Raw genomic sequence first — 22,723 nt, 5'->3', positions numbered from 1 at the left:
AAGTTTATTACCAGTATCTGAGTTCTTTTGTCATTAATTCTGTATCAGAGGTTAATGTCATTCCATTATTTTGTAACAGTCATCTTAGTGTTAGATTTAGGAGCAAAAATTTATGTTGTATGTTATAGGAAAAAAAGGTTCAGATTTGAGACTCACTGTACAGTATTTCAATAACAACCTTTAGCAATTGTGTCTGAGTATATAGCACCTTATTCCAAAGGTTTGTGTGGTTGGATTGAAAAATAGCTGCCCCCTTGTCTATAACTTGTTATTTTTCTTCAGTTATAATACCTCAGACAAAGTATAGAACAGGGCAGAAAGTTGAGAGGAAATAGGAGTTAGTTTTGCCTACTAAATCACTTGCTTTTGGATTCAAGAAGAGGCACAAATCAAGTAGACATAGTACACTTACTGAGCCTGAGAAAATTGATGGTGACGTAGAAAATGGGCCATGGCATATTACTTGCTGAATGACTGTCCTTGCTATGTGTATCCCATTTATTTTTCCTGTTGGTATTTACCCTACTCCAGAAATAAAAAGAATTGGTTCCACCTTTTCCTGCCTACCTTCCTTCTTTTTTACTTCCTTAACTTTTTGTTTTGTGTTATTTTTTTTTTAATTTTGGGCAGTATAATTTACTTTATATTAATAATTTGAATATAATTTACTTTGAGCTTTTCTTCTTGAAAAATCTTGTCTTCAAAGTGATCAGTTAGAACCCTGGTATACTGGCACTGAAAGTTAAAAGTCAGCCTGCCAGTGGCTTTTCAGATTCTTCTGGCAAAACCCTAAGTTCTTTGGAAGCAGCTTTGGGGCCAGATTGGCAGCAGGTGAGGGAGCAAAATGGAAATATATTTCCCTTTTGATCAAAACAGTCTTCTTTTCATCTTTTTTATGTACTGGGTTTTTAGAAGGTAGTTGCTTTTAAAAAACATTAGTTTGCTGTCTTACGAATATTGAAAATTAATGATAGGCTACCCTTTCACTTTATGGATAGGAAAATAGCTTTAGAGAATGTATAATTCTTAGACCAGCTGTTTGCTACATCACATTTTCTATGACAAATAGATTTGGGACTGGGCTTTTGTTTTTGGAAGAGCTATCAATTTTCCCTAATTCTTTTTTTTTTTGGCTGTGCAGCTTATGGGATCTTAGTTCCCTGGCCAGAGATTGAACCTGAGCCCTTGGCAGGGAGAATACTGGAGTCCTAACTGCTAGACTGCCAGGGAATTCCTTCCCTCATTCTTTTTGGTTCATTTTTCTCACTAGACTAAGTTTCATGAGGTCAAGGACTACATTTTGCTTACCTCTACATTTCCAGGTTATAACAGAGTACTTGGCAACAACTAGCTACCCAATATATTCTATTAAGTAAAGTAATTATGCCCAAGGTAATTATACTGTAGATAAAAAGCTAATAGAGTGGTGATTAAAAATATAAATCTATTGGTAGAAAATAAGAAAATTACGCTTCTTAGTAATTATCATTATATTTTGAGAATTTTTTAACCACTTTCTAGGTTGTATTTTCATCTTATTCTTTTGAAGGTAGGTAATCAGCAGTGCTAGGAAAACCAGAATTTTGGGGGGTAAAATTAACCATTTTATCTGCATATGTAATAGGAAACCCGTATCACCACCAGTAGTTTAAAAAGCTAGTAAAGTTGATTTTTTAGAAATTTTGGTCTAAAAGATATAAAATACTATTGTTGGTTTTTTGAAAGAAAGTGTTAGTCGCTCAGCCATGTCTGATTCTTTGCAACCCCATGGGCTGTAGCTCACCAGGCCCTCTGTCCATGGACTTCTCTAGGTAAGAATACTGGAGTGGGTTGCCAATCCCTTCTCCAGGGGATCTTCCCAATCCAGGTCTCCTGCATTGCAGGTGGATTCTCTGCTGTCTGAGCCACCAGAGATATAAAATACTATAAATTGGTTTCTTAAATGTTTTCTAAGAAAATGCAAAAATAATGTTTGAACAGGGACTTGGTTAAGCAACTTTAAGCATTTGGCAACAAAATAAATGTGGGTTTTTGCAGGTGAATGTCGGAAAATACAGATAAATTAAGACAAGGTCAACACAGAGTCAAAAATGTTTTACCCTGGTTGGATCACAAACCAGATGACCTCAAGGTTAGCCTAGTACTGTAATGGGTTGGCAAAAACAACAGGTGTGACACTTAAGCACTAAGAATAAGAACAGCACAGCAAATGAAGGGGAAAAAGCAAGGAGACTTAGTGAAGATAAGCATCTCCAGTAGAAGGATGAATAATTAAACAGTGAAAAAATTTAGGTATCCATTCTGCAATGGCATATGACACTCTCTATTAATACTGTTTTAAATATCAAGTTAAAGTAAATATCGCCATTCCTTTCATGGCTCAGCGGGTAAACAATCCACCTGCAATGCAAGAGACACAGAAGACACCCAGGTTCGATCCCTGGGTTGGGAAGATTCCCCAGGAGGAGGAAATGGCAACCCACTCCAGTATTCTTGCCTGGAAAATCCCATGGACAGAGGAGTCAGGTGGGCTCCAGTCCATGAGTTGCAAAGGGTTGGACACGACTGAGCAATTAACACACACATTCCTTTAAAGTAAATATCAGACCTTTTTTTTTGTAGAAAATTTTAGATCAAGAGCTTTTAGCTATTCATAGTGATATGTAATAGCCATCATAAAAATGCAGGTAAATAGAAATGTTTAAAACATACCTATATACAGTTATCAAGTATTTTAATAAAATCTAAGTTAAAAAAATCATTCAATCTCTGAAAATGTTATATAAATCACTGTACATCTGGAAAACTAGGACCATCTACATGTCTGTATTATTCTTTAATGATCTTATTTTATTCAGTAGGAAATGAATATGTTAGAGAGTGTAAAGTTGGTATGTTGTCACTGATTATATGTTTCCTTTATCTTAGTGAAGGGAAGTATATAAATGGAGAGGCACTTAATAATGGAGAATAAACAAGCAGAAATAGAAAGGCATCATGGACAATTTTTTAATAGCTGTGCCTCAACATTTAAATTCAGTCCATTCGACAGGTGTTTTGTTCAGTATACACAAAAGAGTAAGCTGTAAAGCCTTGATTTATTATGAAGTAATGTGTGTCTCCCTGCTAATCTGTGTGGCCAGTGCAATGCATACTATTAATAATAGAAGGAATTAGTCTAAGTATGAGGAATGTTATTTGAGATTGTTAGATTCCTAACCAGAATGGGAAAATAAAATATCTGTACTATTTTCAGGCAATAAATGAAGACTGTTATTAGCTAATGCTGTATAATCAAACTCAGGTAACAAGTGGACAAGTCTAGATTTCGTGCATTTTATCGAAGTGAAATTTGGCTGTTTAAAGTCAAGTAAATTATGACACTGCTGCTAGTAGAATTGCAAAAAACCCCACAAAGATTAGAACTTTAAGACTGAGCACTTTAGATGCCTTGGCCTCATTTAGATATTTGCAGATAAAGAAACTTTTGTTTTGTTTATACACGAACATGCCTTGCCTGCTTTTTGCTGTAGCTTTTAATTTAAAAGAAGCTACCAGCTTAGCCACTGTTTGAATTACAGCTAGATATTAATTAACTTGCACAGAAAGTTAATCAACTTGGAAATTTGATTTATTTTGGGATGTTGTGATGTAGCATGAATTAGCACCACTGAACATTCTACTGGCTTCTGTTCCTAATCTTGATTATGTCTGGTGATAGAAAAAATAGTTATGGAATGCTTTCTTTTGGTAGTGTGCATGTGTTTGTTGTAATGCATGTTTGTAGTTGATTGTTAAATAGCTTATCTTTAGCTCTGTGTTTTTAAATTGGATTAAGTTGGATTACTGTCACTAAAGCAAATCAATTGTTTGTTCCTAGTGCAACGTTTAACTATCAAAGAATCAGCAGACAATTTGTTCCCAGAGCAGAAGTCTTCTCTAAATTATTTGAGGCGGAAGAAAGAACAACCTTACTTGTTAAATTTGAGTGGTACTGAATCATCAGGAGTACTCAGGCCAAGGCAAACCAGACTAGACAGTCCACTCAGTAATCGTTATGCAGGAGACTGGAGCAGCTGTGGAGAAAACTACTTTTTAAATACGAAAGAAAACTTAAATACTGTGGATTATGATGATGTCCCTTCCGAAGACAGAGAAAATGGAGAAAACTGTAGCAAAATATATGAGCCAGATATCACGATTGAACAGCCAACTCCTCTGTCCCAAGAGTGCACGTTTCAGACGTACTTAACAGTGCAGACAATGGAGTCTAGAGTGGACCGAAAAGTCAATCTCAAAGATCTACAAGAAAGTATTGATACTTTGATTGGAAATCTAGAGAGTGAACTCAACAAAAACAAGCTTAATATGAGTGTTTAAGGTTGAGAGTTTTTGCTTTTTCATAACGTCCTATGTTTCACATCCATCTTTCTCACTTTCTTGTATCTCTCACAGTGATGTTTTAAATTTTTTACTCTTGAAATCTTCAGTTATTTTCTAACAAGTTCATGTAATTCAAAAAACACCATTCATTACCATAGTTTTTACTTATTTCATTAGGAAGTTTTTCTTGAGGTAAAGATAACCTGGACTTCTTGTGGGTATTTTTTAAAATCTTGCCAATGCTATGGGTATAAGTTTAAAATGCACTTCTAAGATTCATATAAGTTATTAGCCCCTCAAGACTTTTGTACTTTATAGAAACTGCTTTTCTGAAACAGACATTCCTTCCAGTGGAAGGAATGCAGCTGCTCCGTGTGATTTGCAGTATGAATCCATGCACACTGCAACATCGTTCCATCACATTTCATTCACAATGCAAATGCTGCTGTAAGAAAACCTTTTTATAAATTTTTACTTTTTATAAAGTAAAATTATACAAATATTAATGTATTCTGTGTTAACATTCAGTAATTATTTAAACTTAAATAAGTATTTTTGTAACCCCCAATATATGTATATATTTATCAGCGCATATATGTATAGACATTAGAATGGGGGGAAGGATTGGCTGCAAAATCACGAGTATCTTTAAAGTATATGTCATGAGGCCAAAATCATTAGCTTAAAAATGTCTTTTTCAGGGAAAGAACATTTAAGTTAAAGGAGGAGTTGCATAGAAACACTTGACCCAAAACACTAGGAACATCTAAATAGAAAAAATAAGACTTTCATTTTTGACTTACAGAAAGTCACAGTATCCCCAGTGAGAAGTCATCCTTTAAATTGAAATCTAACATTTTAAAGGATTAAGTGCCAAGATTTCTGCACTGGTGACTTAAATTTAAAAATCTTTACCTATTTATACATTTTTATCTTCTGCTTTTTAAAACAAAGTAATTATACTTAGAACATATTTATTTGTAATAATACATATATAACTTTGACTTTATAATTACCTTCATTTATTTCTAAAGAAATCTTGCCAGAATACTATGTTATTGATTTTAAAAAATTAACTTATTTTGACTAATTTTATCTACAAGATAGTCATTATAGCAATCACAACAGTGTTTGAAAATGTAAATTTAGAAGTCTGTTTTTTATTAAATTGGAATGTATTTTTTGTAAACTTTTATACCTACAGAATGTGTAATTTAAAATTATTAACAAAATTTGAACTACCAACTTAAAGATATAGCAGCCATTAAAAAAACTGACTTCTTGATGTTTTTTAAATATTAAAGTATTTAACTTTCTATGCAATATACATTGGTAAATGGAATACCAAGTAATTTAATTTGAAAGTTTACTTGTTAAAAGTCAGATAAATAACTATTTTTATATGAAAATTTCATTTTTAAAGCTTTATATAATAATTCAGAAAAATGCCAAAAGAATATGTGACAGATATATATTATTGAGTAAATGGTCAAAAGAAATGTACCCTAAATATTTTGTAAGAAGATTGTCTCAGTCTTCTTCCTTTTGAGTGCTATATCACATACATTATATGATTCATAAATTAGTATCAGAAATGTAAGAGCTTTATTAAAACCTTATAACCTCGGTGTCATGCTATTATGATGATGATTTTTAAGGATCATTTATTTCAAAGTCATTCTTTTTAAATGAACATGTTAAAGTATTGGACCATCAGATATTATCCATAAATATATGTAATAACATTTTTTTTCTAAAATTGAGTTTTCCAGAATCTGCAATACTTTAAGGGCCAACATATTATTTTGGATGCTAATAATTTTAAAGTTAATCTCTGCCGTCTTAAGTATTAACAGAAAATACTAAACATTTGTTGCTTAAATCAGTCATAATAAACCTCTTCTGTTGACTGTGCTGTTTTAGAAGTACTCCATTAGGTATATACCTTTATTTAAAATGGCCTTTTCAAATCTTTTTTGAGTTTTTATACCTGCTTTTTATAGTCTCCTGGAATCTTCCCATACTGTTAGACAGCCAACTCTCATTCCCCTGCCAGCGCTAATGGTTTTTAGGATTGAAAACAAGTTTAATTGTAGTGCATGTACCTGAACAAAGATTTTAAACAATTCAAGTAGATTGAAAATAAAAGTGCACCTCCCTGCATCCACATCAGTCTTACTTCTCAGAGGTAACAACCACTTTTTGTTCTTTAGGTAACTGCCTTTGTCACTCTAGGTTTGCTGCTGCTGTTTCTTGATTTGTCATTTAAGCGGTACCTGTTGATTGTCTGTTTTGAGTGATAAGCAATTTATTTCACTCTATTCCTCCTCCTCATTTATTTATTTATTTAAATTTTTGGTTTCTCTTTTGGTTGCTTCTATGACTTTAATAAATTATTCCTTGATCCATCAGTTTTAAATGGTATCTCTTGACCTCTTACCATTGTGGAAATGACCAACCCAGTACTTTCTTTCCTATTCATTACTGCCCTTTACCTCCCCAACTTCTGTAAGTTATACTATCAGTTTACATAATCAATCATTAATAGATGTGTATTATTTGGGGAAACTATACTTTTGATTTTCCTTTAGTATTCTAAAAACTACTAATCAGTAACAAGTAGTTGTGCTAGATTATGCAGAAATATTCATGGGTGATATTACCATGTGATTGAATCTCTAATCTTACAATCTTGAAGTCTGTATACTGATTTAAGCAGAATACAAACTAAAGGTCAAATGGATTATTTTATCTTATAGCCATCAGTTTCTCTAAATCAGGTATTACTTGCTTCATAATGGCTTTTGAAGATTTTAATGTTTCCTGGAGTAAGTAAGTACCTTTTTTCTTTCTTGGAGAGAAGAAAAATACTTTCTTTACTATTACACTTCCTTTGTCATTAAATTACCAAATTCGTTCAAACTACTTTTGGCTTTCATCCTGGGATTCCTGAAGGGTATCATTACCTTTATTTTTCTTTGACAGAAGAAAAATATTTCTTTACTATAACCCAGGGATCATTTTAAGCTTCTTAATTGACTTTATCAAACTTGTGCTTAGCAATTTTTAGCTGTTTCCTGGGATATATTTTCTTTGCACTCCTATGTGCTACTTTTTTTGTTTTGTATTCTTAATTTCATTTTTTCCTTTTTGATTTGTTTGCTGAAATATATTTATAAGCAGCCCTCTACCCCACCACTTCCGAGAATCAGGCACATGGGAGATGAACTTTGAGTCCTTGCATGTCTGACGAGGTCTTTATTTATTTTCCATACTTCACTTCGATTGGACTTGTCCTATTTTCAAACTCATTTTCCTTAGAACTTTGAAGACATTTCCCTATTATCTTCTAGCATCCAGCTTTGCAGTAATCCAGGTAAGAATAATGGTGGTTCAGACCAGCAAGGAGACAATAAGGCGATGAGGAGTGATTGTATTTTCAATACTTTTTGAAGTAGGAGCCAAAGAAATCTGCCGGTGGACTGTGAGCGAAAGGAGTAAGTCCTGAGCAACTGAAGGATGGAGTTGCTATAGATAAGATTGACATGACTCCACTGTGTTTTTTAAATGAGTTCCTTGTAGTGGATGCTGCTGTTATAAATACAGTGGTTTTGGAAATGCTTTATAAATTCCTTATTAACTCTTCAGTACTAATGCTTCTGTACCTGGTGATGGTGCCCATGAGTCACTGTAAAAATAAGAATGCAAGAAAGCAAAGTCCCACATTGTAATTGTCTTTGGAAATTTTCAGATTGCGTAGCTTTATATCAAGGACCCTAAAGAAACAGGCTTGGGAGTGATATGGTTCCTGGAAAGAATTTAATTCCTGACCAAAGAACGATTTTGAGGCTTAGGATTTTATAATTTAAGAACATCAAATTTTAGCTACTTGGACAGTGATAAAGTTGTTTTATGTTTAAGTCCTAATTTGAGTCTCACTGACCTGAGGAATTTGGTACTAAGAGGAATGTTCTTTTCTCTTTTCCCTGCCCCATGTTTGCTTTGAATTCAGTAAGGCTCAGATATGATAAACGTCCCTGACAGAAGCGTCAGACTGTGCCCCAGCTCCCAGGAGACAGAGAGCAGTTAGCCAGCATTGTTTCTCTGAAACTTACGTGAAGGTAAATTCTATGAAAATAAAAAAGGGATGTAAATGCTGAGCAGCCTGAGCAACAGTTCCCTAGACTTCATCTCGCCCTGTTGCCCCAAACTTGGAATCATTCTCTTGGCCCTTAAACACAACCTATCAGCAGTTCTATGCACTGAAGTTTATCACTACCAACACTCTCGTCCAAGCCACCAGCATCTCTGTCTCTTCCTAGTTCATCTCTTTACTATCACTCTGCACTCTCCACACCCACAATCCATTCCAACTGCAGAAGCTAAAGTAAACTTTAGAAAGGATAGCCACACCCTCTCCTGGGCCTTTTCCCATGGTCCCTGTGCTCCAGCAACACGGAGGACCTCAGTCCTGTAAGGATCTTAGGACTTGCCATTCCCAGTGTCTAGAAAGCTCTTCACCCAGATCTTACTTGGGTGCCTTTTTTAAATCATCTCACATCTCTGCTTAAATGTCAACCTAATTCTTTGGAAGGAATGATGCTAAAGCTGAAACTCCAGTACTTTGGCCACCTCATGCGAAGAGTTGACTCATTGGAAAAGACTCTGATGCTGGGAGGGATTGGGGGCAGGAGGAGAAGAGGACGACAGAGGATGAGATGGCTGGATGGCATCACTGACTCAATGGACGTGAGTCTGAGTGAACTCCGGGAGTTGGTGATGGACAGGGAGGCCTGGTGTGCTGTGATTCATGGGGTCGCAAAGAGTTAGACACGACTGAGCGAATGAACTGAACTGAACTGAATCAGTAACTGCTTTGAGAATGGGGGAGGAAGAAGACAGAAATTTCTATTTCTTGTAACAAGCCCCAAATAGTTATGCTACTATATGATTAAACTACAAGTATTTATAACTTTGGAAAATGTTTCCTGCCTTACTTTCATCAAGACGTTTATTAGTATCTGAAATTACCTTGTGTATTTGATCATTATCTGTGCCCACCCTTCTTGAATGTAATTTCCATGGCAACAGGGACCTTGTGTATCTAGTTCTTTGCCATAGGCCTAGGACTTATAACATTGAAGATGTTCAGTTAATTATTAATAAATGAATGAATAAAAAGGGATTCTTAGAGAATGCTTATCTTTTGTCAGGAAAAGACTAAGCACTATGAGGTGCAATGTGTATATAACTTTTCAAATATTCACTCCTGATCAATAAATCATTTGTGGTTAAGAAAATAATGTTCCCTTTATTTTTTCAATGATTTTTGTTTCTTTTGGAACTAGAATGACATTGGTAAAATTTATTGACTTAAAAAATAAGGGGGTTGGTAATTTTAGGTAATTTTGTGCTGCAGAGTTCAGTGGAAACAATTATTTAAATGATATGTGTGTGAAAAGGTACATCTCACCATAAGAAAGAAAGATTTCTAAGAAAGCTTTTGTTAAAATGAATCATTTATTTCTTTACAGAAATTGTGATGAAAAATATCCTGTTAATTTTCTTGCACTTTTTAGTAGAACTGGAAAACCTTACTTTTCAAATTATTAGAAAATATTTTCATAAAGTTAAATGAACACTATAAACAATTCCTTTTTTAAAAAAAATTAGAAAAACAGAGACCACTTTAGGGTGAGGAACTACATTTAGTGTTTTCATTTTTCTCAAACGAGTGTTTGTTTTAAGTAAGTGAGAAAAACACCTAAATATTGCCCTTGAATTGGGTTAACTTAATCCTTATTTGTTTGATAAGGCCTTTGGCATGCTTTTAAGTCAGTTGAGTTAATCTTTCTTTTTTGGCTTAATGGATGTATTATGTAGTGAAAACTTGGTATTGGCCTCAGTATTCTACATACTTCTTTGACTGGAAATTTTACTCTTCAAAATAAACTCTTCCAAGGAGAGTTTAAAATTCCAGCTTTAGACAAGTACAATGGATATTAAATTAAGAAATGGGAAAGTCATCAAAGTGATGAGCCTGCAGCTTGCATTTTTTCCCAGCCACAGATACTGAACAGTGAGTGAACCCCTTGTTCCTGACCTTTGTTCAGGAAAATGGATCTATTTGTGTCTCTTCTTGACTGACTCCCAAACCCCATTCCTCCCCTCCATCCCCACCCCACGCCCTTCCCGCCAGTTTAAGTACACATTTTAACCTAAGAGCAACTCTGAAACATTAGATTAGTGAAAACAACTTGTCTAAACCTGGGAGATGAAAATTGTCAGAGCATAAAGTGCCGTCTGTCCTAGGTTATGAGTCTATGTTTGATCTGTACATAATCTCAAAACTCACCTGTAAAGTCAACCAATCTATACATAAAAGAAGCCCAGTTAATATCTCTATCCATCAACATTTTATTATAAATACTTTAAAGCATAAAGAAAAGCTGAATATCATATAGTGAACATTCACATATTTACCATCTAGCTTCTATCATTTTTAAGCATTTTGCTGTATTTGCTTGATCATGTACCTATGTATCCACTCTTTTTTGCCTTAATTCTTGGTACATTTTAAAGTAAGTTGCAGACTTCCAGTACATGTCACAATATGTCATTTTGGACACCACAAAAATTGAGTTGGAGATAAATTTTGTGTGACTATAATTAACCTCTAAGAATCATATGTGAATTCACCATAAATCCTAGGTTTTATCATTATTAGAAAAATCCATTGCTATGAAAATCCTCTGAAAAATGCATATTTTGGGTATTTTGTGTTCCTTTCCATGTTACTTTTAGCTATCCCAGACCCCTATCATACAGACAACCTTTACAATTTCTGCCATATTCAAGTACCATGTGTAATATTATTTTCTTATTTTCTCTAAACATTTTTCTATTAAATTTATTATTTATTTTATAATTTTATTATAAAATAAAATTAAAATTTATTATTATTATAAACTTCATATTGTTACCATAAAAGGAAAACCAGTGATCATTTGTCATAAATAAGTTAACTTCATTTTTTTTTTTCAACACACTAAAACAGATTCATAATGTACACCTTGGCATACATACCACACTTGGGGAAATACTGAATGACAGTCCCTGTTCTTTCCAATTTTCCTACCAGAAATACTGGGACACAAGCAAAGTCAGAGCTGCACTGAAAGTTGGACACATAGATAACACCAGGGAGGGACAAAAACATCACATCCAGATTTGCACAAGTCTCATTTGATGATGGAGACAGCCAAAGGGTTTCCTAGCAGCGCTAGGAAGGGTCTGTCAGCAGCCTGTCTGAGATATGCCCTGGGTGGGGTCCATTATTCATGAGCCCCATGCTGCCAACTCCAGTGGCCCTGCAGGCCCCACACTGGCAGGAACAGAACCAAAGTCAATCTTTGCAGCTGGGGTTCCTACTTTAGGGTCTTCTCAGGGCTGTGGCCCTGACCACAACCACAGTTTTCATTTTGTTTCCTCTTTTAGCCCTCTCCTGCCAGCCCCTCTTCTCCGCAACTATGTCTGTGCTAGCATGTGTTGTAGGAGACCGACACCACGCCCATCTTTCCCTCCTGAAATTAGAGCCTATTATTGGAGAAGGCAATGGCATCCCACTCCAGTACTCTTGCCTGGAAAATACATGGATGGAGGAGCCTGGTAGGCTGCCGTCTATGGGGTCGCACGGAGTCAGACACGACTGAAGCGACTTAGCAGCAGCAGCAGCATAGGAACCAGACACATGGAGATAAAAATAGCAGGTAAGGTAAGCTGGAGGACTTCCCTGGTGGTCCAGTGGTTAAGTATCTGCCTGCCAACGCAGGGATCACAAGCTCAATCCCTGGTCTGGGAAGATTTAATATGCTGCAGGGCAACTGAGCCCGTGCGCTACAACTACTGTGCTCTGCAACAAGGGAAGCCACTGCACCTCAGCAAGAGAAAGCTCACGCAGAGCAACAAAGACCCAACACCATTAAAAATAACGTTTTAAAATTTTTAATGTATACACACACACGCATATATATATATATATATTCTAGTATTAGTAAGCTAGAGAATGTGACTTTGGTCTGAGGTGAACTGGGCTTCTTTCTACATCCCTGTGATCTGATCGCCTCAGCCAGTCACTGGCAGCGTTGGTAAAAAACAAGCCTCTCCTGGCAGAGGTGGAAGCTGTCAGAGATACAAAAACATATGCATATTACCTACTACCGACAGGCTGGCTGTGTTGTGAGGGAACAGAGAAGGCACCCAGCCAAGCAGGCTCATGTCCTGCTCAATCCCACTCAGATGAGTCTGTCTTCTTGTGACTTGAACTGTAAATTAGGGGCAGAGAGAAGCTGAAGCGTTCCTCCTGTGCCCTGTTCCCTTGAGAGGTGGGGGAAGTTCCCTCCCTTTCATAGAAACAGGAGAAGAACAGGATGTTATCGCCCAACAATTACCTCCTATTGCTTCCTCCTCTAGTGACCAAATGTCACAGGATGAACTTGGGCACCCTTCATCAAATGCAGCAGGAAATAGAAATGCTGAATGGCATGTTGGCAGCCAACAACAATATACCAAGGTTTCCCAGGTAATTGCTAGGAAATCACTGTCATTCGGCACCCTGGTTAATCTGCACAGTGACCAAAACTGGGCATATTCTCGCCTCTCTTGATCAGTCCTTTTCTCCTCAAGCCTCCCAGGCCATGTGCCAGCTCTGGTGCCTCAAGCTTCAGGGGCCCAACCAGTCTTGCCCTCCCCTCCCATGCCCAGCACAATCTGCCTCCTTCTCCTCTGCCTCCAGGGAAAACTCACCTGTTTGACCTTCCAGTGTCACCGGAAAGTGTGCAGTGCCCTCGTCTGATTAAAATGCTATGGTGTTGATGGCAGGGTTATCTGTACTTTATTTTAAAATGAGAGCATCTATTTTAAAATTAAGCCTCTTTTAAAGAATATGCAAAGAAAATATCAAGGGAACTCTATGAGTTTCTCTGGGTTCTTTCTGTTGACTGTGGGCTCCCTTGATGCTGCTGCTACCCTGCAAGGTCACATTCACTTCTGGGAGATTGTAAGCCATTGTATGAGCCATCTCCACTTCCCAAATCTATTTACATCCTTAGCCACTGCGGAACAGTACTTAAGTTATCATCAGCTCTGTTCTTCATGCACTTACACAAGGCCCAAGTCATAAAGGGGCTGAGCTTCTAGCAAATCACTTAATGGAAATTTTATGAAAGCCAGAATTGCATGTGTAAATTAATTGCATATGAAAAGCCTAGGCTAGCCAAAACAATACTGGAGAACCAATACTACCTGATTTTAAGGTGACTTATAAAGTGATACTAATTTAGACAGTACGGTATTGGCACCAGGATAGACAAAACATCCATGAAACATAATAGAGGGTTCAGAAAAAGATTCATATGTATATGGACAACTGATTTTTGACAAAGGCAATCCAGGGTAGAAAGAATAGTTTTTTTCAACAAATGTTGCTGGAACAATAGGATATTCATTTGGAGAAAAACCTTCATTAAATATCTTATACCATACAAAAATTAACTAGAAATGCATCATAGATCTAAATGTAAAGCATAAAAGTACAAAACTTCCAGAAAAAAAAAAACCCTGGGTTATGCAAAAATTTCTCAGGTCACCAAAAATGTGATCCATAAAAAAACAAATTGCTTAACTGAAGTTCATCAAAATTAAAAGCTTCTGCCCTTTGAAAAACATTGTTAAGAGAATAATAAGATAATCCAGAGTGGGACTAAATGTTTGTATATATCTGATAAAGGACTCGTATCCAGAAAACTCACAAATCTGAATAGTAAACAAACAACAAAACCTCCAAAATAATGAGTAAAATATGTAAACAAACACATATTTTCATGAAAGAAGATATGTGGATAGAAAATAAGTGCAACAGTGACTCATTAGGGGAATGCAAATTAAAACTACAGTAAGATACTACTACATCCTAATTAGAATGGCTAATTTTAAAAGACTGACCCTGGTGGTCCACTGGTTAAGAATCCACGTGCCAATGCAGGGGACACGAGTTTGATCCCTGGTCTGAGAAGATTCCGCGTGTCGTGGAGCAACTAAGCCCTTCACAGCTGCTAAGCCTGACCTTTGGAGCCCAAGAGGCACGACTACTGAGGCCCAGGCAAGTACAGCCTGTGCTCTGCAACAAGAGAAGCCACTGCAATGAGAAGACTTCACATTGCAACTAGAGAGGAGCCCCGCTCACTGTAACTAGAGAAAGCCTATGTGCAGCCATGAAGACCCAGGGCAACACTCCCCTCACCCCAAAAAATAGCCTGACCCTACTGGTGAGAATGTAGAGGAACTAGAACAGCCATCATGCTGGTGGCAGTGTAAAATGGTTTGTAAACATTTGGCAATATCTTAGAAAGTCGATGGAGAAGGCAATGGCCACCCACTACAGTCTTCTTGCCTAGAGAATCCCAGGGATGGCAGAGCCTGGTGGGCTGCCGTCTATGGGGTCGCACAGAGTCGGACACGACTGAAGCGACTTAGCAGCAGCAGCAGTAGAAAGTCAAACATACCCACACCATGTGATCCAGCCATTCTACTCCTGGATATTTATCAAAGAGAAATAAAAGCTTATGTCCATTAAAAGGCTTGCACAAGAATGATCATGGGAGACTAGTTTGTTATGAGCCCAAACAGGAAATAACCAATTCAAGTGTTCATCAAATAGTGATATATCCATATAATGGAATATATCTCAGCAATAAAAAGTAATGAACTATTTATACCCTCAACATGGATGTATGTCAAAAGCGAAAGACTAAGACAAAAATAAGAACATATCATATGATTCTATTTATATAACATTCTAGAAAAATACAAGCTTACCTACTGTAATAGAAATAGCAAATCAGTGATTGGGAATTGAGGGGAAATGCTTAAGGGAACTATTGAAAAACAGCATGAGGAAAATTTGGGGGTGATGGATATGTTTATTTCTTGACATGCCCATATACATATGTCAAGACCTAAAAATTTGTATACTTAAATTATATACAAGACTTCCCTTCTGGTACAGTGGATAAGAATCTGCCCACAAACTCAGGGGACATGGGCTGGATCCTTGGTCCGGGAAGATATCACATGCTATGGAGCAACTGAAGCTCTTGGAACACAACTACTGAGCTGGTATTCTGGAGCTTGCTTGTTGCAGCAACTACTGTAGCCCACAAGCCGTAGAGCCTGTGCTCCACAACGAGAGAGACCACCACAATGAGAAGGCTGTACACCGCAACAAAGAGTAGCCCACTCACCGAAACTAGGGGCTTCCTGGTGGCTCAGCAGTAAAGAATCCGCCTGCAATGCATGGGCCTCAGAAGATGTAGGTTGGATCCCTGGGTCGGGAAGATCCCCTGGAGGAGGATATGGCAACCCACTCCAGTATTCTTGCCTGGAGAATCCCATGGACAGAGTAGCCTGACGGGCTACAGTCCATAAGGTCACAAAGAGTCGGACACATTTGCAGTGACTGAGCCCACACTCACCACAATGCATGGAAGATCCAGTGCAGCCAAAATATTAAAAAATCAGTCTTTAAAAGAATAAAATATATACAGTGTATTTCATGTAAATTATACCTTAGTAACACTCTTAAGTGTATACATGTGCAATTGTGTATTGTACCTCTGAGACTCGTGTAGCACATTATTCTAAGATTCACAGTGTAACACTGCCTGTGAGAGCAGGAACTCTGAAGCCAGTCTTGGTTTGTGTCTCACTACATTTCTTGGGCTATTAACATGATTTTTCTGTCTCAGTTTTCTTAACTGTAGTATGGGGATGGTACCCACTACCTCTCAGAATTGTTGATGGGATTAAAATATATTAAAGCATTTAGGAGAGTACCTGATGCTGTAGTAAGAGCTCATGAAACGTTAGTTATCATTATTAGTAGTGTGGCATTAATTTACAGTTTTCAGCAGTAAATATAATCACTTTCAAATCATAAAGGCCCCTTATAGAATACTCAAGTAATACAGATCTCTTACAAGTGAATGTCCCTTTGCTTCAAAAAAAATCTCAAGTGATGAATAAAATAGATTCAAGGAGATTAGCCATGTAGTGATCTTCATTAAGGGCTTCCCAGGTGGCACTAGTGGTAAAGAGTCTTCCTGCCAATACAGAAGACATAAAAGATGCAGGTTCAATCCCTGGGTTGGGAAGAGCCTCTGGAGAAGGAAATGGCAACCCACCACAGTACTCATGCCTAGAGAATCCCATGGACAGAGAAGCCTGGTGGGGTACAGTCCATGGCGTTATAGAGTCAGACACAACTGAAGCAACTTAGCACACAGCACGATCTTCATTAAAGCAGAATGCTAACTCACCTCTTGTCTCCTATTCCACTCCTGAAAAGGATTTGGAATGAGGAGGTTTTCTTAGATTATCCAGATGGTCCCTAAATATAATCACAAGTGCCCTTATAAAAGGTCAAGGGAGGTTTGACTGCATAATTAGTGAAGGGCGGTGAGGGTAGGTGGGGCGTCCCCTGTGTCTCAGGAGTAAAGAATCTACCTGCCAATGCAGGAGACCCAGAGATGCAGGTTGGATCCCTGGGTCAGGAAGATTCCCTGCAGAAGGAAATGGCAATCCACTCCAGTTCATACTTGGGGAATCCCATGGACAGAGGAGTCTTACGTGCTGCGGTCCATGGGGTCACACAGAGTTGGACATAACTGAAGCAACTGAGCACCCAGCACAGCAAAGGTGGGCGAGGAGATGAGTGACGTGCTGTGAAAGAGGGATGCCCGCAGCCCCCTAGAGGAACGAGGAGCAGGATCTCCACTGCATCCAGAAGGAAGCAGCCCTGCCTGGATTTTAGACCACAAGACTCAGTTCTGACTTCTGGCCTCTTGTTTTTTTTGTTATTGAGTTGCCAAGTCATGTCTGATTCTTTGTTACCCCATGGACTCTAGTCCTCCAGGCTCCTCTATCCATGGGATTTTCCAGGCAAGAACACTGGGTTGCCATTTCCTTCTCCAGCGGATCATCCTGACCTGTAAAATAACAAATTTTCACTTTTTTTAAGCTGCTAAATATGAGAAACCCTCTTTAGCTCCTCAATTTAAACCTGCCTAAATCTTCAGGCCTCAATTCAAAAGGTGCTTGCTCAGAAGCAACTAGAATAGATGCCCTCCTGTAATTGCTTGTTCTCCCATGTCTACTGCTTTTGACCTGTGATTCTTAACCCTTGCTGTGCATCTGATCTTCTACAGTCATCGCAGGTCATTGTGACATGCAAGCCAGACTGAGAACCGCTGCTCTAGATGCGGGTTCTTCGGACTAGTTGGTAGTAAGAATAGAGCAACCTGGGCATGCGTGCATGCTTGCTCAGTTGTTTCAGTCATGTCCGACTCTTCGTGACCCTTTGGATTGTAGCCCACCAGGCTCCTGTGTCCAGGGGATTCTCCAGGCAAGAGCACTGGAGTAGGTTGCCATGCCCTCCCCAAGGGGATCTTTCCAACCCAGAGACTGAACCCTCATCTCTTATGTCTCCTGCATTGACAGGCGTGTGCTTTCCAGTGCTACCTGGGAAGCCCAGCCTGGGCATATCCAAGTTTAGGAGACGGTTTTGCAAATGCTTGCAGGTCTTTGTTCCTTTCTAAGACACATTTACTTGAGCAAGAATTTTGATCTTACAAAATAAAGTACTCAAAGCCATCAGAAATATTTCTCTAATATCTTTTATTCTTATATATTTGTTTAAAGCTAATAGATTTTAAAAACTTGGCTTTATTTCTTTTAAATGAGACAGTTTGTTTTTAAAAATTCAAACAATATGAAAGATACAAAGATGAAAGCAAAAGTCATCAAAACTCTAAACATTCAAAAAGTGGTTTGGTAACATATCAGTGACTATCCTTTCAGACATCTCAGAGTCTATTTAATATTTATATAGTTTTGTGTATGAAATCTTACAAAATGGGACTGCATATGGGACTTGCTTTTTAAACTCAATATCATATTCTAGGTCTTTCATGGTCAATAAATAAAGTTCAGTTCAGTTCAGTTGCTCAGTCGTGTCCGACTCTGTGACCCCATGAATTGCAGCACACCAGGCCTCCCTGTCCATCACCAACTCCCAGAGTTCACTCAGACTCACGTCCATCGAGTCAGTGATGCTATCCAGCCATCTCATCCTCTGTCGTCCCCTTCTCCTCCTGCCCCCAATGCTCCCAGAATCAGAGTCTTTTCCAATGAGTCAACTCTTTGCATGAGGTGGCCAAAGTACTGGAGTTTCAGCTTTAGCATCAGTCCTTCCAAAGAAATCCCAGGGCTGATCTCCTTCAGAATGGACTGGTTGGGTCTCCTTGCAGTCCAACGGACTCTCAAGAGTCTTCTCTAACACCACAGTTCAAAAGCACCAATTCTTCAGCGCTCAGCTTTCTTCACAGTCCAACTCTAACATCCATACATGACCACAGGCAAAACCATAGCCTTGACTAGACGGACCTTTGTTGGCAAAGTAATGTCTCTGCTTTTCAATATGCTATCTAGGTTGGTCATAACTTTCCTTCCAAGGAGTAAGCGTCTTTTAATTTCATGGCTGCAGTCACCATCTGCAGTGATTTTGGAGCCCCAAAAAATAAAGTCTGACACTGTTTCCACTGTTTCCCCATCTATTTCCCATGAAGTAATGGGACCGGATGCCATGATCTTCGTTTTCTGAATGTTGAGCTTTAAGCCAACTTTTTCACTCTCCACTTTCACTTTCATCAAGAGGCTCTTTAGTTCTTCGCTTTCTACCATAAGGGTGGTGTCATCTGCATATCTGAGGTTATTGATATTTCTCCTGGCAATCTTGATTCCAGCCTGTGCTTCTTCCAGCCCAGCATTTCTCGTGATGTACTCTGCATATAAGTTAACTAAGCAGGGTGACAGTATACAGCCTTGACGTACTCCTTTTCCTATTTGGAACCAGTCTGTTGCTCCATGTCCAGTTCTAACTGTTGCTTCCTGACCTGAATATAGGTTTCTCAAGAGGCAGGTCAGGTGGTCTGGTATTCCCATCTCTTGAAGAATTTTCTACAGTTTATATACATCATCATTTTAGTGAATTTATAGTATTGCGTCTTATAGCTTCTCAATGATGTACATGGGCTTCCCAGGTGGCACAGGGCTAAAGAATCCAACTGCCAATGTGGGAGATGCAGGACACACAGGTTTGATCCCTGGGCTGGGAAGATCCCCAGAGTAGGAAATGGCAACCCACTCTAGTATTCTTGCCTGGAAAATTTCATGAACAGAGGAGCCTGGCAGGCTACAGCCCATGGGGTTGCAAAGTATTGGACACGACTAAGCAACTGAGCATGCACACATGAATGATTTACATAATCAGTCCTCACTGATGGATATGAAGGTTATTTCTAATGCTCCACTGTTATAAGCAGTACTGGTATGAACAATCTTGAGCACAGAGAGGCTTTTTAAAATTTAAGAGCATAGGGATGCATGAGTTAGTGAATGAGGGAGTGAAATTGCTCAGTCATGTCTGATTCTTGGCGACCCCATGGACTGTAGCCTACCAGGTTCTTCTGTCCATGGGATTTTCCAGGCAAGAATACTGGAGTGGATTGCCATTTCCTTCTCCAGGAGATCCTCCCGACCCAGGGATTGAACCCAGACTCCCACATGGTAGGCAGACGCATTACCATCTGAGCCACCAGGGAAGTCCTCTGGGGATGCATAGCGGAGGGACAAATTGGGAGACTGGTACTGACATTTACACACTGTTATGTATAAAATAGGTAACTAATGAGAACCTACTCTATAGCACAGGAAACTCTACTCATTTCAGTTCATTTCAGTTGCACAGTCATGTCCGCCTCTTTGGGACCACATGGACTGCAGCACGCAAGGCCTCCCTGTTCATAACTGACTCCTAGAATTTACTCAAACTTATGTCCATTGAGTTGGTGATGCCATCCAACCATCTCATCCTCTGTCATCCCCTTCTCCTCCCACCTTCAGTCCTTCCCAGCATTAGGGTCTTTTCCACATGAGTCAGTACTTCGCATCAGGTGGCCAAAGTATTGGAGTTTCAGCTTCAGCATCAGTCCTTCCAGTGAATACTCAGGGCTGATTTCCTTTAGGATGGACTGGTTGGATCTCCTTGCAGTCCAAGGGACTCTCAAGAGTCTTCTCCAACACCACAGTTCAAAAGCATCAATTCTTCAGCGCTCAGCTTTCTTTATAGTCCAACTCTCATATCCACAGCTTTGACTAGAGGGACTTTTGTTGGCAAAGTAATGTCTCTGCTTTTTAGTGTGCTGTCTAGGTTGGTCATAACTTTTCTTCCAAGGAGCAAGCGTCTTTTAATTTCATGCAATCACCATCTGCAGTGATTTGGAGTCCAAAAAAATAAAGTCTGTCACTGTTTCCACTGTTTCCCCATCTATTTTCCATGAAGTGATGGGCCCAGATGCCATGATCTTAGTTTTCTGAATGTTGAGTTTTAAGCCAACTTTTTCACTCTCTTCTTTCACTTTCATCAAGAGGCTCTTTAGTTCCTCTTCACTTTCTGCCATAAGTGTGGTGTCATCTGCATACCTGAGGTTATTGATATCTCTCCCGGCAATCTTGATTCCAGCTTTTGCTTCATCAAGCCCAGCATTTCTCATGATGTATTCTGCATATAAGTTAAATAAGCAGGGTGATATATACAGTCTTGTATATAAATACTCCTTTCCCTATTTGGAACCAGTCTGTTGTTCCATGTCCAGTTCTAACTGTTGCTTCCTGACCTGCATATACGTTTCTCAAGAGGCAGGTCAGGTGGTCTGGTATTCTCATCTCTTTCAGAATTTTCCACAGTTTATTGTGATCCACACAATCAATGGCTTTGGCACAGTCAATAAAGCAGAAATAGATTAAAATTATACATTTTATGCTATATGTATTTTAACAAATTAAAAATTAATTAATTTAAAAATGATATATCCAATGTGATAATGATCAAGGGATCAATCCAAGAGGAAGTCATAACAATTTTAAATATCTATGCACCCAACATAGGAGCACCACAATAGATAAAATAAACACTAACAGACATAAAGGGAGAAATTGACAGTAATACAATAACAGTAGAAGACTTTAACACCCCACTCACACCAATGGACAGATCATTGAAACAGAAAATTAATAGGAAACACAAGTCTTAAATGATACATTAGATGAGATGGATCTCATTGATATCTTCAAGACATTCCATCCAAATGCAGAAGAATACAGCTTCTTCTCTAGTGCACATGGAACATTCTCCAGGATAGACCACATCTTGGGTTACAAACCAAACCTCAGTAAATTTAAGAAAATTGAAATCTTCTCTGACCACGATACTATGAGACTAGATATCAATTACAAGAAAAAACTGTAAGAAACACAAACACTTGGAGATTAAACAACACATTTCCAAATAACCAACAGGTTACTGAAGAAATCAAAAGGAAAATCAAAAAGTTTTAGAAACAAATGACAATAAAAACACGACAACTCAAAACCTATAGGATGCAGCAAAAGCAGTTCTAAGAGGGAAGTTTATAGCAATACAATCCTACCTCAAGAAGCAAGAACAACATCAAATAGACAACCTAACTTTACACCTAAAACAACTGGAAAAAGAAGAAAAAAAAAACACGCCCAAAATTGGTAGAAGGAAAGAAATCATAAATATCCAAGCAGAAATAAATTAAAAAGAAATGAAAGAAACAATAGTAAAGATTAATAAAACTAAAAGCTGGTTCTTTGAGAAGATAAACAAAACTGACAAACCTTTAGCCCAACTCATCAAGAAAAAAAAGAGAGAAGAATCAAATCAACAAAATTAGAAATGAAAAAGAAGAGATTACAACAGACACTGAACTGAACTGAACTGAACTGAACAACAGACAATGCAGAAATGCAAAGGATGGTAAGAGACTATTATGAACAACTATGTGGCAATAAAATGGATAACCTGGGAGAAATGGACAGATTCTGAGAAAAGCTCAATCTTCCAAGACTGAACCAGGAAATGGAAGCCGTGATCAAAAATACCCCAAAAAACAAAAGCCCAGGACCAGATGGCTTCATAGGAGAATTCTATCAAACATTTAGAGAAGAGCTAATGCCTATCCTTCTAAAACTCTTTCAAAAAATTGCAGAGGAAGGAACACTTCCAAACTCATTCTACGAGGTCATCATCATCCTGATACCAAAACCAAAGACAACACAAAAAAAGAAAACTATAGGACAATATCACTGATGAACATAGATGCAAAAATCCTCAACAAAATTTTAGCAAACAGAATTCAGC

At 38.1% G+C, this 22,723-nt stretch overlaps 1 protein-coding gene across 5 annotated transcripts in view; it reads left to right on the top strand.

Annotated features, from left to right (window-relative positions):
* Positions 1–6,794, top strand: part of SYDE2 (synapse defective Rho GTPase homolog 2) — a 40,507-nt gene extending 33,713 nt beyond the window's left edge. For 2 of the 5 annotated variants that reach the window (XR_015160356.1, XM_086390873.1), the window contains one exon: positions 3,881–4,380. Coding sequence is in view for 3 of the 5 variants with exons in the window: in XM_086390873.1 (XP_086246999.1) it covers positions 3,881–3,892 (12 nt within the window). In the remaining 2 variants the exon portion in view is untranslated. Of the gene's footprint in view, positions 1–3,256; positions 3,305–3,880 lie in introns of all 5 variants that reach the window. The other 3 variants (XM_086390872.1, XR_015160355.1, XM_086390871.1) reach the window with 3 other exon arrangements.
* The last annotated feature ends 15,929 nt before the right edge of the window (positions 6,795–22,723 follow it).

This window comes from Bos grunniens, chromosome 3 (assembly GCF_055505025.1).
Source record: "Bos grunniens cultivar Pamir isolate PY7600 chromosome 3, Bosgru_T2T1.0, whole genome shotgun sequence".
In the NCBI taxonomy this organism is placed as follows: Eukaryota; Metazoa; Chordata; class Mammalia; order Artiodactyla; family Bovidae; genus Bos; species Bos grunniens.
This window is presented reverse-complemented; position numbering and strand designations above follow the sequence as displayed.